At 37.5% G+C, this 18191-nt stretch overlaps 1 protein-coding gene across 4 annotated transcripts in view; it reads right to left on the reverse strand.

Moving 5' to 3' along the window:
- Window positions 1-18191, reverse strand: part of LYST (lysosomal trafficking regulator) — a 195228-nt gene that overhangs the window by 141307 nt on the left and 35730 nt on the right. For 2 of the 4 annotated variants that reach the window (XM_057530732.1, XM_057530731.1), the window contains exons 2-3: window positions 13776-13865; window positions 9784-9982 (exon numbers count right to left, since the gene is read on the reverse strand). In XM_057530732.1, coding sequence (XP_057386715.1) covers window positions 9784-9975 — 192 coding nt within the window. In that variant the 5' untranslated portion in view covers window positions 9976-9982; window positions 13776-13865. Of the gene's footprint in view, window positions 1-9783; window positions 9983-10106; window positions 10268-13775; window positions 13866-18191 lie in introns of those variants that run through there. The other 2 variants (XM_057530730.1, XM_057530729.1) reach the window with 1 other exon arrangement.

Raw genomic sequence — 18191 nt, forward strand, 5'->3', positions numbered from 1 at the left:
CACATTTAGCTGTCATTACTTTCATACTCCACTTTACTATCGAATGTTTTTAAAACGTGATGTCAAACAGAATAGTAATAAAAAGTTATTCTTATATTGGTTCTATTACAAAGCTTCTTATTAAAAAGAATTTTGGTTTTTCTATACAAACAGCTCATACAACTCAACAACAAAAAAACAACCCAATCGAAAAATGGGCAGAAGACCTAAACAGACATTTCTCCAAAGAAGACATACAGATGGCCCACAGGCACATGAAAGATGCTCATCATCACTAATTATTAGAGAAATGCAAATCAAAACTACAATGAGGTACCACCTCACACCAGTCAGAATGGCCATCATCAGAAAATCCACAAATAACAAATGCTGGAGAGGGTGTGGAGAAAAGGGAACCCTCTTGCACTGTCGGTGGGAATGTAAATTGGTGCAGCCACTGTGGAGAACAATATGGAGGTTCCTTAAAAAACTAAAATAGAACTACCATATGACCCAGCAATCCCACTCCTGGGCATGTATCCAGACAAAACTATAATTCAAAAAGACACACGCACCCCTATGTTCACAGCAGCACTATTCACAATAGCCAAGACACGGCAACAACCTAAATGCCTATGGACAGATGAATGGATAAAGAAGATGTCGTACATATATATACAATGGAATACTACTCAGCCAAAAAGAATGAAATAATGTCATTTGCAGCAAGATGGATGGACCTAGAGATGATCATACTAAGTGAAGTAAGTCAGAAAGGGAAAGACAATTACCACAGGATATCACTTATATGTGGAATCTAAAATAGGACACAAATGAACTTATCTATGAAACAGAAACAGAGTCACAGACATAGAGAACAGACTTGTGGTTGCCAAGGGGGAGAGCGGGTGGGGAAGGGATAGATTGGGAGTTCGGGGTTAGCAGATGCAAACGATTATACATAGAATGGATGAACAACAAGGTCCTACTGTATAGCCCAGGGAACTATATTCAATATCATATGATAAACCATAATGGAAAAGAATATGAAAAGGAATGTATACATGTATAACTGAATCACTTTGCTGTACAGCAGAAGTTAACACAACATTGTAAATCAACTATACTTCAATAAAATAAATTTTAAAATTTTTTTTTGGTTTTTCTACTCTTTGTATATGAAACCCTCTATTAATTTATTTTTAGAGTTTTTGTCAAGAATAGATGAATTCCGTCAAATGTTATTTTGATGTCTCAGGTTAATTGTATGTACTGTTTCTCCTAATGATGTCAAATACCATGCTAATAGTTTTTCTTGCATTAGACCAGGAGTTGCAAACTCACTTTGTAAAGGGCCAGAATGTAAATATTTTAGGCTTTGTGAGTCATATATGGTCTGTGTTGCATATTCTTGTTTCTTTTAACAATGCTTTAAAAACACCAAAACTCTTCTTAGCTTGTGTGCTGCTCACAAACAGATCACTGACAGCAGGATTTGGCCTGTAGGCCATAGTTCGCCCAACCAGCCCCCATTCCCTCTCCTCCTCCTCTCCCATCAAAAATGGTTATTAAATGGCTGCAATACTCTTAGTTAAGACTCCAGGAAGACTTAAGGTGGTACCTAGCAGACCCTGTTAGCTAGACAAAAGTACTGCTAAGAATCTTGAGGGCGTTGTTCCACACAAGCCTTACATGCCCAAGGTAGAGAGAGGTCTGTATCAAAAACTATTATAGATGTGGCTTTGGGGGCATGGAGTGAACTCCACTAAGGTTCAGAAGAAACTCACAATATTTTTCAAGAAGTTGTATTACTAAAAAATACTAACAGCTTGGACTAAAAGGGGCAGAGACAGATTAAAATGATGAGACTTCTGGGTGCCCACTTTTTTACAGGCAGGAGGCAGGATGAGAAAGCTGAAATTATGGGCTATCTATTCTGGAAAAGAGAGGACATCTCAGAGGGTGGAGCCAAGAGCCCTGGAGAACCAGAGACTAGGGAACCACTCCTAAGGAACAGAAACGTATTTCCTGCTTCCAGAGCAAGGTGTGTGATAACGCATGCCTGGCTGCATTTCATTGGATTAATGGCTGCTATGTGCCTCCTGTCATCTGCTTGTTGAATACAAGTATGTAGCGTGGTTAACTTGTTCCTATCTCATCATTGTGTGCAGGGTGTGCGGGGGGCAGATAACTTGTCTTTTTATTCACAAGCCTCTCAATCAAGAAGAGCTGCAACCAAAGTACTGCACCTGGAAGCCCCGAGTGCATCCGGAAGTGACGCACATCCTGAGCTCACGGACTTCGGGCCTGATGCCACTGTGGAGCATTACTTTGAGAGTTCTGGTAGGGAGGGGGTGTGGGAGGGACGCTAATAATCGTGGCCGGAGGGGAGACTATGGTAGATAAAACGTGGCCACAAGTCATTTCCTCCCATCAAGTGCTGGACTCTTATGTTCCCATCTCTTAAACCTGTGCCGGCCTTGTGACTTGCTTTGACCAACAGAATGCGGCAGAAGTGAGATTATGTACTTCCTGCAGCTTCCCCCTCACCCTCTTAGAATGCTTCCACCCATGGAAAGAAGCTGAGACTAGCCTCCTGAAAGATGAGAGGCTGCGTGGGTGAGAACTGAGGCAGCCTGGCCAACGGCCCCATCCGACAGCCCTCAGTCTTCTGCCAACCAACTGCACATTCGGATGTAAGCCCCGCCGACACCACAGGAGCAGAGCCTGTGATCCCAGCTGAGCCTGTCTGAACTGCTCCAGAATCATGAGCAAATAAGTCATTGTTTTATGCCACTAAGTTTTTGGAATGTGGTTTGTTACACAGCAATCAACTGATGTACTCATTGCTCCTATCTAGTAGCCTGGGTGCAAAGGGAGATAATGCAGTGGATTACCTACTGCTGTCCAGTGGCTAACATTTCCACTGCACTCATACTCCCACTCCTCCAATAAGTAGGAATGCCAGCATCCCCTACACTCCCCCTCATCCCTGCCAGACCAACCATACATAGATAAATCCTGGCATGTGTGTGAACAGAATCTGTAGAACTGGATGTAGTAAGTTAAAGTTTATTTTATTATTATTACCTTTACTAAATTTAAAAGTTTGCATTATTCTCCAAGAGAAGCAATTCTTGCTAATAATATTATCAATGACTGACTCGTCCAATCTGAAGAATACTTTTCATTGCCTATTCTCTTACTTAAAAACCTCCCCAATATTGTGAGAATAAAATTAAGACTCCTTACTGCGGTAGACAAGGCTTGCCATCACATGGTCTATGTCTTCCAGTCTCCCAACTAGCCAACCCCCCACATGCAGCCTTTGCTCTTACCCTACTAGCTGATCTTTCTCCAACCCTCAGTGTGTTTGCATTTGCAGTTCCCTTGGTCTAATGCCACCTCCCCCTTTACACTGCCAATCCCTATTTAGACATGTCAATTTCTCTAAGAAGCATTTCCTGAGGACTCTCTCCTTTACACTCCCCAAATACTTTCACACTGTTTTGTCACCATTAAAAAAATATATATCTGTCCATCCCTTCAAAAGCTATAAGCTCCCGGTAAAGACAGTCTCTGCTCTTGTATTTCTGCATCTAGCAGAGGTGCGAGCACATAGCAGGTACTTAATGGTCTGCTGAATAAACCAGTGAATGAACTGTGTAGCCACAGTTTTAAAAGTCTGATATTTTCCAGTTATACTTATTTTAGGTATTATTATGACAGGCCATTTATATAGTACTATATATTAAAGTGACAATGCTACAGAAATGTAAGAAGAATAAAGTACTCTCTTACACATAAAATAGCTATTTTTTAAATTACATTTTGTCCATAAATGTACAGCCTCTTTCAGTAAAACTTCATATTTTACTCAGCAAAATAAGTAACAACTTTATAGAACATCCATAGAATGTGAATAGGTATGGAAATTATACATACTGGAAATTTTTAAAGTATATTTATACCACATGGTTGTGTATATTAGCTCTTTTTTGGTATATTGTATTGGTAATAAATCATGTAATTTTCTACCGATTACATTAGAATTGAGCTATATATACATTCATAATTAGGGTACAGAAGAAATTAGAAACCATTATTATCAAATATTACATGGAAACAAATCATTTTTATGTTGGAAGAGATCTTTTAAGTCATCCAACTAGATGTATTTATGTTACTGATGAGGATACTGAGATCTGGAGCAATTAAGTCACTAAAGCCACCCATCTGGTTGATACTGGTACCAAGATTAAAAAATCAAGGATAATTATTACTTTTTAGGCTGGGCAGTTTTCAAGTTTACAAGTTTTAAAAAAACTTGTAAAGGTCTCAGTATAGGTCCACTCTATCTTTAACCATTAAAAAGGTTACGTTTTTTCTATTTAAGCAGAGCATTTTTTCCCTAAGAATAAGTAGATTAACATGTCTGTATATAATAAATTATGACCAAATGGGGTTTATCCCAGGAATGCAAAGTTGCTTCAACATTTAGAAACCATTAATGTAATTCACCTACATTAACAGGAAGATAATATGATAGTCTGAATAGACACAGAAAAGGCATTTGACAAAATCCAACATCCATTCAGGATAGAAACTCTCAACAAACTGGAAATAAAAGAGAACTTCCTCATTGTGATAAAAGGCATCTAGGAAAAATCTAGAGCTGACATCAGATTTAATGGTGAGATACTGAACGTTTTTCCCTAAGGTCAACACAAGGCAGGATGTCCACTATCATCACTTCCATCCACCTTTGTACTAGAAGCCAGTGCAAAAGGCAAGAAAATGAAATAAAAGGCATAAAAATTTGAAAAGAAGTGAAACTATCATTATTTACAGATGACGTGATTGTTTACACAGAAAATCCTAAGGAAACCACAGAAAAACTTTAAGATGGATAAATAAATTTAGCAAAAGCATAGGACACAAGGTCAACGTACAAAAGTCAACTGTATTTCTATGAGCAGTATACAGAAAAATAAAAAGTTTAGATGCCATTTATAATGTCATAAAAAAGAATAAACTATTTAGAATAAATTTACCCCCCAAAATATAAGACCGCTACACTAAAAACTGCAAAATACTGCGGAGAAATTTGAGAAGACTCAAACAGAGATTTATACCATGCTCATGGATTGAGAAACGCAGGATTGTTAAGATGTAAGATGTCAACTCTCTCCAAATTGATTTCTGGATTCAATGACATCACAAGTGAAATCATAGCAGGCACTCTGTAGAAATAATGTTGATTCTAAAATGTATATGGAAATGCAAAGGATCTAGAACGTTCTTCAAACATTCTTGAAAAAGAAGTACAAATTGGAGAACTTACACCATGTAATTTCTAGACTTACTATAAAAGCTATAGTAATCAAGACAGTATGGTATTAGTGAAAGAACAGATGACAGGTAAGGAGTAGAATAGAGAGTCTAGAAATAAACCATAAATATTTGGTCAACGGATTTTTAACCAAGGTGGCAAAGTTTTTCAGTGGGGGAAAGAACAGACTTTTAAGAAGAAATGTTGCTGGAACAACTGGGTAACTATACAGGAGAGAGGGGAAGAAATGAACCGTAGCTCCTACCTCACACCATACGCAAATATTAATTCAAAATGGATCACAGACCTAAAAGTAAAAATAATAACAAAAAAGCCCCTAGGGGGAAAAAACATCAGAGAATATCTTTGCAGCTTTGGACTTGCAAGACCAAGATTTCTTAGACAAGATACAAAAAACACTATTCACACAGGAAAAAAATTTTGCTTTTCGAAAGACATTGTTAAGAAATGAAAAGGTGGGACCTTCCCTGGCGGTCCAGTGGTTAAGACCGCGCTTCCACTGCAGGGGGCATGGGTTCCATTCCTAGTCAGGGAACTAAGATCCTGCATGCAGAAAGAAATGAAAAGGCAAGCCACAAAGAAAGTATTTGCAATTTAACAAAGATTTTTATCCAGAATACATAAAGAATTACAGCAACTAGATAATAAACAAATAACCTGACTTTAAAAATGGGCACAAAACTTGAACAGACATTCACAAAAGAAGATATACAGATGGCCAATAAGCACATAAAAAATGCTCAACGTCATTAGTTGTCAGAGAAATGCGAATTAAAACTGCAGTGAGATACTACTTCATATTCACTTAGAATGGCTAATACTAAAAAGACTGGCAGTGTCAAATATTAGAGAGGATGTAAAACAACTGGAATTCTCATACACTGCTGGTGAGAATGAAAAGTGGTACAACCACTTGGAAAAACAGTTTGGCAATTTCTTATAAAGTTAAATACCTACTGTTTGGCCCAGAAATCATATGCCTAGATATTTACCCAGGAGATGAAAATATATGCACACAAAGACATCTATAAGAATATTCACAGCAGTTTTATTCAAAATAGCCAAATGTAAACAACCCAAAAGGTTAAACAACAGATGAATAGTTAAAGAAATTATGGTATATCCATACAACAAAATACTAACCAGAAACAAAAAATAGTGAACTACTGATTCAAGCAACATGGATGAATCTCCGAGATACAAGAGTACATACTGCATGATTACATTTACGTGAAGTACTAGAACAAGCAACACTACACTTAGATGTTAAAAGCCAGAACAGTGGTTATCTTGCAGTGGGGGAAGGAGAGTGGCTGACTGAAAAGGAGTATGACAAAACTTTCTAGGGTGGTGGAAATGTTCTAACCACTGATCTGGGTAGTGGTTACAGAGGTGTATATATTTGTCAAAACTTATCCAACAATACACTGAACATCTGTGCATTTACTATATGTAAATTACATATCAATAAAAAGTCTGCTTAATTCTGTATATTAAATATCTGTTAATAAAGCAAAAGTATTGCATAGAAGGACAAGGGCTTAAATTGCCTCTTCTCTAGAGTATCCAAGAAGTGTTCCAACTCATGAGAAGCACAGATACAAAAGTTAAAGTTCCATGTGGAATCTAGAAAAATGGTACAGATGAATCAGTTTGCAAGGCAGAAATAGAGACACAGACGTAAGAGAACAAACGTATGGACACCAAGGGGGGGAAGTGGGGGTGGAATGAACTGGGAGATTGGGATTGACATATATACACTAATATGTATAAAACAGATAACTAATGAGAACCTGCTCTATAGCACAGGGAACTCTACTTCACTTTGCTGTACAGTAGAAACTAACACAACATTGTAAAACAACTACACCCCAATTTAAAAAGAAAAAGCTAAAGTTCCTCCTGTACAGCATCTAGTGTTTTGATTCCATTTTAAATGATTAAATCTTATGCAATTAAATTCCCCTTAAAGAGCCAAAAGATCATTCTCCATTTTCTGGTTTAAACAATTAAATCTTGAGAAGTCTCATTTTTAAAATGGCTGTTTATTTTCACTCTACTTCTACTTCTACTGTCCCTACTACCATTGCTACAGATATTCCAAAAAGTGAGTGACTGGGGGAAAGAGGGCATTAAAAAATATTACCATAGGAAAAAATGTTGTTGCAATTATGACTTGAATGCGTTCAATCATTTAATAGTACATTAAAAGATATTTCACAACTTAAAAGAGAAAGACAGAAAGTAGATTAATGTTTGCTTAGGGCCAAGGGGGATGGGAGGGGTAGGGGAGTGATGGCTGAAAGGCACCAGTTTCTATTTGAGAGGATGAAACTGTCCTAAAATTGACTGTGCTGACAGTTGCACATATGTGTGACTACATTAAAAACCACCAAATTGCACATATGAAATAGGTGAATTCTATGATATGTGAACTATATCTCAAAAAAGCTGTCATTTAAAAAAAGCCGTTGAGATTCTGATTGGGATTGCATTGGCATCTATAGATCAATTTGGAGAAAACAGATATATTTACAATATTAATTTTTCCCAATACATGAAAATTATGTAGTTCTGCCCTTATTTGGGTCTTCTTTAGTTTCTCTCAACAATGTTTTATAGAATTTTATAGAGAAATTTGTACATAATTTATCCGATTTATTCCTGGGTAACTGATATTTCTGATGCTACTTACATAGTATCTTAAAAAAAAAAGAGAGAAAGCACTGAATTGTCCTAATGTGGGGTAAGAAGATGAATAGAGCATGATATGCATACTAAGTCATAAAAATTTTGAAATAAAAAATCACTACACATGGTCTAACAAATAATTTTTTCTGATTTTAAAATTTATTTATGGAAAAGTCATACAAATATATAAAAATTAAATTACATTTAGTCACATTTGATAAACCACATTCAGAAAAAAGAATAAAATTATATAAACCTATATAATGTTATAAATCAATGCTACCTCAATAAAAATAAATAAAATTTAAAAATACATAAACCTGCAAATATTCTGGAAAAATCCATGACAGGTAGACACCACAGTGAACAAATATATCCTGGTTTATATTTGTTAGGTTCCTTAGCTTACAGTGAAAACAGATACTGTTTAATTTTAGTATCTATATTTACCCAACATATGTATTTATTAGCAAAATGCTTTCATGGCAAAGAAATTTTATTTTACAACGGTCAAGTTTACATCTAAAGCCAGTAACATTTAAAGTGTTTAAAGCTGTCCATCATATTGGTGCTACAGAGCCCTTATTATCCTTTAAATTCAAGTTAACTGAAATATTATTATCTAACTGCATTAATTAGTAGATGGTGAAAGCAGATGGTGGACTTTTCTTTCATAAAGTAAGTATTTGTTTTCTACTAAAATGAAATAGATATAAATCACATCTGGGTTTCAAGTTAACCTTGTCTGAGCTACTTAATGTTTCCAGATCTCAGTCTTTCACCTACCAAAGGAGGTTAGATGAAAACATCTCCATAGTCCCAACTAGCTTTAAAATTCTGTTAATTCTATAATAAGGAAACAGCAAAATACCATATGGTCGGGCTTCCCTGGTGGCGCGGTGGTTGGGGGTCTGCCTGCTAGTGCGGGGGACGCGGGTTCGAGCCCTGGTCTGGGAGGATCCCACGTGCCGCGGAGCAGCTGGGCCCGTGAGCCACAATTGCTGAGCCTGCGCGTCTGGAGCCTGTGCCCCGCGACGGGAGGGGCCGCGATAGAGAGAGGCCCGCGCACCGCGATGAAGAGCGGTCCCCGCACCGCGATGAAGAGTGGCCCCCGCTTGCCGCAGCTGGAGAAAGCCCTCGCACGAACCGAGGACCCAGCACAGCCAAAAATAAAATAAATAAATAAATAAAATCAAGTAAAACTTTAAAAAAAAAAAAAAAAAAAAAAAAAAAAAAAAAAAATACCATATGGTCTTACCATAGTTTAAGCAAACACAGTAGTGTATGAAAAACTAGATGTGTACAAAATGAAAGACTTAGTAATTATTAGTTTACACAAAGGATTCTCTACTTTTTTGACCCCAGAATTGGCAAGTTCCCTAAATATCATTTACACTAAACTTTTCAAAAACATACCTGATACTTACTGAAAGTGCAAATGCATGATGTTTCTGAATCGTGATCTTATCCCTACTAATAATCATAGTTATGTCACACTGGAATTAGGATAAAAAGCATAGTATATATGAAACCATTTTAGAAGAAAGGCTATATATAACTGTAAGGTATTTTAGACATTTTGAAAAGTATCCAAATAAATAATATGTTCACAAATGGGGCTACTTTTCCTTGTCTGAGTGATGTGAGAGATAGAACTTTATCTCAAAGAGACTCTCAGAAATTATGTAACCCAGAAATTACATATCTATAATTAACTAAAATTTACTGATGAAAAAAATGATTTGATATGAAAATGTTACCTGATCAATAATAGAATTTAGCTTGGTAAGTAACAGAAATCCTCGGCCGTGGACGAGGTATTGTCCAAGGGTTGCCATGTGTGTCTCCTCCTCTTCTTCCTCCTTGGCCCCCACTCTCTGGACCACCGCATTGCAAAGCCGGTTGACATCGGTCAGAAATTCACGTGCCAATGAGTTACTGTCAGTGCTCATGACCGAGCTATAAAATAAGTAATACAAAAGAGATTAGAAAAACTAAAAATTATGTTTAAAACTATGTGTTTTTGTTGCTGTTTGTTTTTAACTGAAGACTGACTTTAACTTACTGGGCATTGGTATCTAACCTTATAATCTTTTCAGACATAGTTCCGACCTAGTCAGGGGCTCCTTAAATATTCCTACATGGCAGAAATTAGTCCTGGGTGTAGAATGGCTGGGTGGAACCACGCACGGGTACGTGAAAGCGCCGGGAGAGAAGACACTAGGGAGTGGTGGCAGTTAAGGTAGATGCTGACTTCCTCTCTTAAATGTCTCACTGTAGAAAATAAACACATAACTTATAAAATATTCTTGCTGTACATGTTTTGAAAGATAAATGGATCTTTTAAAAATATAAACTGTTTTTCACTTGATAGAAGCCACAATCACTGACCCACGTCCTCAAACACAAGAGGGGTGGGTGGGGAAAAGATTTACCACCAGGTGAATAAAAATACAAGAATTCTAGCAGCTGAAGTTAGGGCACTTCATTTCTTGCTACACGTCTGAATCAAATAAAGGGCAGTGTGACATTTTAGGATTAAGGAAAACAGTATAGTAAAACAGACAAGAGAGACGCAAAACACAAATGTAAAGAAAAACATGTATAAATCTTCAGAAAAGGAAAAAGCATGAAGAACAAAATCCCCAAAGAATTTCAAAATAGTTTAATTTTAGGATTAAAAGTAATTTTGAGACATCCAGTTACCCTGAGACCCTTGTAACCTGACAGCTTAAATTAAATGAAATGTGTTTTGCAGTCCTCCTTCACCCTTTGGGGGAAGACCTTCCATCGTCCCTGCTGAGAAGGCAGTGGGCCACGTGACTATGTCTACTGCCAAGAGGCACTGCCAGTCTCTGGGCCCGAATCAGTTGACAAACACCTGATTCAGGATCAGCCAACAAATACGATGGCTGCAAGATGTGACTCATATGGTGCAGCCTGCAAAGAGGCCTTGGCCAATCAAGTTTTCTTTCTCTCTCATAGGAATTTGGATTAGGAGCACAGTTGTGCTGGAAAGTCACAGAGAGATGACCTTGTGGTGGTCACTATGAGGTAGCTGAGGCTAACTGAGTGAAAATTAACCAAGAGGATGCAGAGAGAAACAGATAAACATGAAAGGGAGAGACCGAAGAAATTCCTAATACTACTTTGGTTCCTATTCATTCAAGAGTCTGATGGTTTAATTCCTGGATTCCCATCAGAATTCTAGGTATTGTTACAATAACAATCCCCTCTAAAATATAACAAGTATCATTATTTTAAATATTGAACATTAGGAAAAGAAAAGTATAAAAAAAGGTACATCGCTCATTATCCCAAAATGCAGCAATAGCCGCTATTATTTATAATATTACTTCTTTATAAGCTTTTGTAAAGTAAAATTGTTCAATAAATCAAATAACCTGATTTATATTCAGTCTATATTCATCCAATTTTATTAATTTATTTCACTTAATCTGTCATTGATTTTAAGATACATAATTATTTAGTGTACCACTACAAAAGAAAAAACACTGCCAATTAAACTATAATACAATGCTTTCTTATCACTTAGAATTTTCCATACAATATCACCTTCTAGACCATCAGGACCATCCACCATGCAACATTTCTTAAGAGTGCTGCCCTATTGTTCCGGGGATTTTCTTCCGAAGAGGCTGACATCATTCTGTAAGTTTTGATGCTGGTGGCTTTCTTAACCTTACCAGATGAGGTCGGTAGAAAATTTCAGAAAATAACCAGGAAACATTGAAAACTCATCAGATATAGTACAACAATTCATGTTACTCAACTGAAGCGCTGACAATGTGAACAGCTATGACCAAGGTCACCTCATGGGCACGCAAGAACAACTCTTCCACAGGTGTAGCCCTCTGACAGTGTTTCTAAGACACCATCATTTGCAAGGCACACTGCAACTTTAGGAACAATAAAAATGTGAAAAACTGAAAAACTGTGGCAATAATTAGGGCCTATCTTCAAGAAATTAAGATAATGAAAATTAACGTGAATTTTTAGACAATTAATGAGGAAATAATTTCAATCCCACTTCCCAAAAGCACAAGATGCCATGTCAGTAAAAAGTATTATAATATATGCAGAAACATTTTTCCTGATTTAAAAACGTGTATAAAATATATACACAGTTACATATATCGGGTATTACATATAGACGATCTATTACCTGCTTGTTTCATTTAGATATTTCGGAAATCTTTTCCCATGAGCTCTCTTTTACTCTGTTTAATAGCTGCATGCTTACTCTTTTTAATACATTCTACTGCATGTATATATTACATATAGTTCATATATTTCATTATTAGATGTACAACCACTACGTAGCCAATCTGTCACTGTTGAACATTTAGGTTATTTCTAGTTTCTTATTATCATAAACAAAGCTGCAATAAACATCCTTACAATATTTGCACATTTATCCTATTATTTCCTTGAAGTAGAAATTGCTGTTACTTCATATAATAGGCTTCACACATTTCTGTTAGGTTTATTCCAAGGTGTTTTATAGTTTTTGCCATTATTCTGAATGGGATTTTATTTTCCATTATATTGATACATTCTTACTCGGATAGAAAACTGGTATATAGGAGGCCTATAGGAAGTAGATTTATTTTGAGATATCCAAACTTTACTCATATGTCCAAACTTCTTACTGAACTCTCTTATTGATTTTCTCAGAATTTCCAGATATAAAACCCTATCATCTACAAATAACAAAAATTCTGAATTTTTCTATCCAATATTCACACACTTTCCACTCTTTCAACTGCATTAGTACTAGCAGAACAACACTGGTAGGGGTGATGGGGACACTTTTGCTTTACACATTAAGAAATACTTATTTCTTCCTATGCATCTAATAGGAATGCTGAATTTACCTATTGCCTTTCAGCCATTCTGAATGTCAACTGAAAAGACGATTGCATGGTAATTTTTAAAGATTTTTTTGGAATATTTCAAATACCCAGAAAAGTGCAAAGAACATATAACATGAGGTTATAGCCAATGCTCAGACCTCAGATCTAGCAAGTATTAACATTATGCTATGTTCCGTTCAGTTCCCATGTGTGGGTGTGTCTGTGTGTGTGTGTGTGTATGTGTGTAAAGAAATCAAACCTTATAGTACAGGAAAGCCACACTCCACCCACACCTTTTCCATACATATTTTTATAATTTTGATATGTTATAGCCATAAAATATTCAGTATTGTTTTAGTTATTTTTAACACTTTATATAAACAGTATATTATAGGGGGGTGGGATGAATTGGGAGATTGAGATTGATACATATACTCTACTATATATAAAATAGATAACTAAGGAGAACCTACTGTAAAGCACAGGGAACCCTACTCAGTGCTCTGTGGTGACCTAGATGGGAAGGGAATCTCAAAAAGAATGGATATATGTGTATGTATAACTGATTACTTTGCTGTACAGCAGAAACTAACACAACGTTGTGAAGCAACTATACTCCAATAAAAATGAATAATAAATAGTATAATATATGCATCATTTCATAACTTTGCTTTTCCCTCTCGACATTAAGTTCATTCCTTTAAACCATTGTGCAATATGCCATGTTATGAATAAACCACAATTTACATATCTAGAAAGTTTAGCTGTTTTCACTTTGGGGTTTAAAAATTTAATGTCACATAACTATATAGTTTCAAAGTCTTGGACTGAACCAAGGATTTTGACTGCTAATATATGTTACATTAAATACTTACCAATCTTTCAACACTTCTGTAACATTTAGGGTCTTTATGATTTGAGCTCATGAACTAGACGAAACAAATAATCTTAGAACAAAGCTTGACCTACCAAAAAAAAAAAAAAAGGAGAAAGATATTAACAGCAATAGTAAAACAAATATTTTTAACAACTGAAGGTCTGACATAAAAACAAGAGGCCAGTCTTCATATCTGATGTATGAAACAGACAACGATTTTTTTGAATCTCAAGAACACACTAAAAAATGCCTGTAGCTTCAAGAATGGTGTCTTGAGAGATGGAGTCTTGGAACATATTTGATTTGAAAAAGGCAACCTGACTGTAGCTCCCCACGGCTCTTCTCCCAACCCCCAACTTATAACCTCCAGGTAAATCACTACAAAGGAAGGAGAATCAGGCAACATCAGTCTTCTTAACAATGAAATCTAGGTTGAGGATAAATGAGAATTCAGAAAATACTACAGCCAAACAATGAATAAACCACCACCAAATTTCCTCTCCTTGTTGAATTTTTAAAAATGAATTAACTTTTGTGTATAACACAGTGAAGGCTATTTCTAGGATACCAAAGGATAAATTCCTACTTCTGGGGTAGCAAGAAGGTGCTTCTCTGTAGTTTTCTCCTTCTCTATAGTTTTTACCAGGCAGAGGCATGAGAAAAAATTTCCTTATTACAGTTATAAGGCAAACATAAAGGTTTATTTTGAACCACAAGTTTATAAAATCAAAACACCTTTAATTGCTTTAAAATGCTCAAATCTAGAGAACTGTCTTGAATTCCTTTCAGCCTGACAAACAGTTCTTGTCCCACCCTATTCTAGGCCCTTGAGAATAAAGTAGGCAGGAAATAGGACAGAGCTGCTGTTAGACTACATAGGACTCTGTGTGAATTCGGGAAAAAACACCTCCTCCTAGGCTGAGGCAGCCCATGGCACACAGCTATCAAAGCACAGGCTAGACTTCAGTCCTACTCGCCGCTCCACTGGCCAAGCACCAGTGCATCAACTGCTCAACCAAACGAAAGAGCCCTGGAATGGAGTCTCAAAACACCTTCCAGACCTGCTCCTACTGCATCATCCCTGCAGTTTTAACTCTAAAATGTGGGCGGGGAAATTATCAATCGAATCATGAGCATGAGGAGGGCTTGTACGAACTGAGCTGACCACCGGCGCCCTCTGGCTTGGACTGCTGCAAGGTGGAGCCACTCAGCTCACGACACTGAAACGATTCCAGCTCACTCAGCCTGGCCATTAGAAGTGAAAGCTGACAGACAACTGGATCCATCTGTTTCTCTCTCTTACCGAGGGACATTTCTAGGCCAAGCTGAGGGATTTTTCTAATGCTCTTAAACTGACATGGCTTCTTTATCTCCATATTTTACACAGCCCAGCTTGGCTATCCATGGAGTCTCACTCCATCCAAGATCATAATCCTATCTGCCAGCACCATCAGCTGTGCCCTCCTTCACTCTGCCATGACGCTTTATTCACAGCTGTATTCTAACTTTTATCACCCTATATTATGCTGGGTGTCCATGAAGTCTGAAAATACAGGTTTTTAAAAAAAAATAAATTGAAGATGTGCTTAGGACAATATATATTTTTGCCCGTTTCCAAACTACATGGACACCCTGTAGCTACTTATCTATATGACTGTCTTACCTCCTAGGTCATGAGTTCCTTAAGGCCAGGAACCCTGTCTTATTACTCTTTGCACTTTATAGCTATCATGCCAAATTTTAAATTCATCATCATTACAATTTTCACCTTCTAATACAACTATTGTTATAGTGACATAATAAATAAGACTTGCTCCCAACAATATTACTAGAATTTTTATATTCTTAAAATTTACCATAAATGAAAAGCATAATAACAAAATGCCTCTAATCATATAAATGACCTTCCCAGAAAAATAGTAGGTTTCACTTTCTCTAATTCAGTGACTGGTACAGTGTAAAATATAAATGCCCAAAACAAAACAAAACAAAACAAAACCTGACAATGTATTAGCTATACCCCCTAGTTTTATGTCATCAGAAATTTCATCAATATGCCATTTAATTAAACAAATGTTTATTGAGCATTCATTATACGCCAGCTACTATTTTTGACACTGAGTATAGAGCAAAAATAAAATCCCTACCCTCATGGATTCTAGTGGGGTAGAGACAGAAAAAATAAACCTGTTGTAATGTCAGGCAGTAGTACTAAGCGCTATGAAACAAAGTAAAACAGAATAAGGGTACAGAGTGACAGGAATGAGACTTCAGATAGGGCTGGCGAGGAATGTCTGAAGACGTGACATCCGAGCAAAACCCTGAATGACGTAAGAAAACAGCCCTCGTGAGTCTCCGGGGAAAGAGTATTCCAGGGCTCTGAGATTAGTGTATGTTTGATGCACTGGATACTGAGTAACGAGAAGAAAGAGAGAAGCTAAACATTACCACAAAAGTGAGAAAAGTCTCTCGCTCCTACTTCTCAGGGACTGAAGTAAGATGTAGAAAGAAGAAACAGGAGTGTTCCTCTGGAACTGTCTCTCGTGAGGAATGGAAGCCTCCTTGCTGCCCACCCTCCTTTCCTTGCCCACCCACCCCCCCAAAAAAAAGAGACAGAATAGCGCCGTTCACGGATAGGTAAGACTAGTTGGGAGGGAAAATAAAGTTCGCCTTTAGCTATGTCAAGTTTGACAGGTCTCTCAGGAAGCAAGTAAAGGATATCAAGCAGGCAGCTGGATATACCCAACTGGAGTTCAGGTGGGAGGCTGGGACTGGTGAGTCAGTTTGGGAGTTATCAGCATATAGATGGAGTTTAATGAGACCAGATGGATGAAACAACCCAGAGCAGTGTTGCCTGGCAGAACGTCCTGCAATGATGGGGACTGTGCCTAGTGGCTACAGTATTGAACAGCGGGGACCCAGAGAATGAGTGTAAGTGGGGCAGAGAAGAGGTTCTAGGACTGAGCTCTGGGGTTAACACCACTGACTCAGGGAGGTTCCAGCACAGGAGACCAGGAAGAAATAACACGTGAAGCGGGAAAAAAAAAAATCAGGAGAGTGGTCCTTCCCAGAAACCAGGGGAGGAAAACTTGAAACAGGAGAGACCGATCAACTGTGTCAAATATCGCTGCGAGGTTGAGTAAGATGGAAACTGGGAACTGACCGCTGGATTTAGCAACACTGAAGTTACAGACAGCCGTGTCAGAGAGTGGCCTCAGTGGAGTCACAAAGAGTGGTGAAGAAATGGAGGCAAGGGGTTTAGAAAACTCCTTAGAGAAGCTCTGCTCAAAAGGGTAGCAAGGAAATGGGTGGTAGCTTGAAAATACATTGGATAGGGGAGTTGTTGTTGGCTTTTTCTTTTTTTTTTAAGAAAAAAAGATATAACAGCATGTTTGTAAGCTGAGATATCACAGCATGTTTGTACAGCATGTTTCTCCAACAGAGAAAGGAAAACAGATGAAAAACTAGAATGAGAGGAGATAGTATCAGGGACAGTGAGGAGGCAAAATGAAGAGGATCCAAGTGCAAGTGGACGGGATGGTGACAGTTCATCCGGTGGAGTAAGAAGCACGACAGAGCTCATGAGTACAGATGCAGGAAGACTCGTGTATCTGGCAGTGGGAGGACCAAGATTTGGAGGCTTCTATCTTCTCGGTGAAATAAACCACAAGTTTACCAGCTGAGAGTCAGAAGTGGGAGGTGTTTTAAGCTGATGAGTGGAACAGGGTCAAAACTGCAGCCCCTAAGAGATTTCCCACACGGCTGCCAGTTAGTAACTAAGATCAAGTTCCGCGGTTTAGTAACTGTACCCATACTACAGTTCCACTCTCCAGTGTGTCCCCAAGAACAGAATGATAGAACAGATGATGTCAAACACCTCGTGGAAATCTACGTATGTTACAGCTGCAGCGTTCTCCTGATGTGTATCTGTACATCCCCATCAAAAGTAGACACTGGGTGATCGGCATGAATTCGTTTTAGAGAATCCCCTTAACCTTTACTGCCCATCTGGTCCTTCTGTAAACGTCTGCAAATCTTTTAAAATGATCGCTAGAATCTTTTGTGAAGGTAACTTCAAACTCACTAAAATCTATGGAATCTACATTCTTTTTTATAATTTTGGAACTTTATTCCTCCACAGTCTTCTGAAACTTTTTCAAATTTACCATAATAACTCAAAGATTACCAGTTCAGCAATGACATTAACAAATTTTCTCAGAACCTGAACCTGAGATGTGAATTCATTTAGAGCAACCAGAGATTCTGATACAATCTCCTCCTCACTCTTGGGCTTAAATTTTCTATTATTCTTCTTACTTCTACCCTTATTAGTCTGTGTGTAGATTGTTCTTTGTGTCAGAGAAGACAGAAAGAAAACAGAAGTTGAGAAGTTTCACTTACTCTCTGTATCTGA

Source organism: Balaenoptera acutorostrata, chromosome 16 (assembly GCF_949987535.1).
Source record: "Balaenoptera acutorostrata chromosome 16, mBalAcu1.1, whole genome shotgun sequence".
NCBI lineage: Eukaryota > Metazoa > Chordata > Mammalia > Artiodactyla > Balaenopteridae > Balaenoptera > Balaenoptera acutorostrata.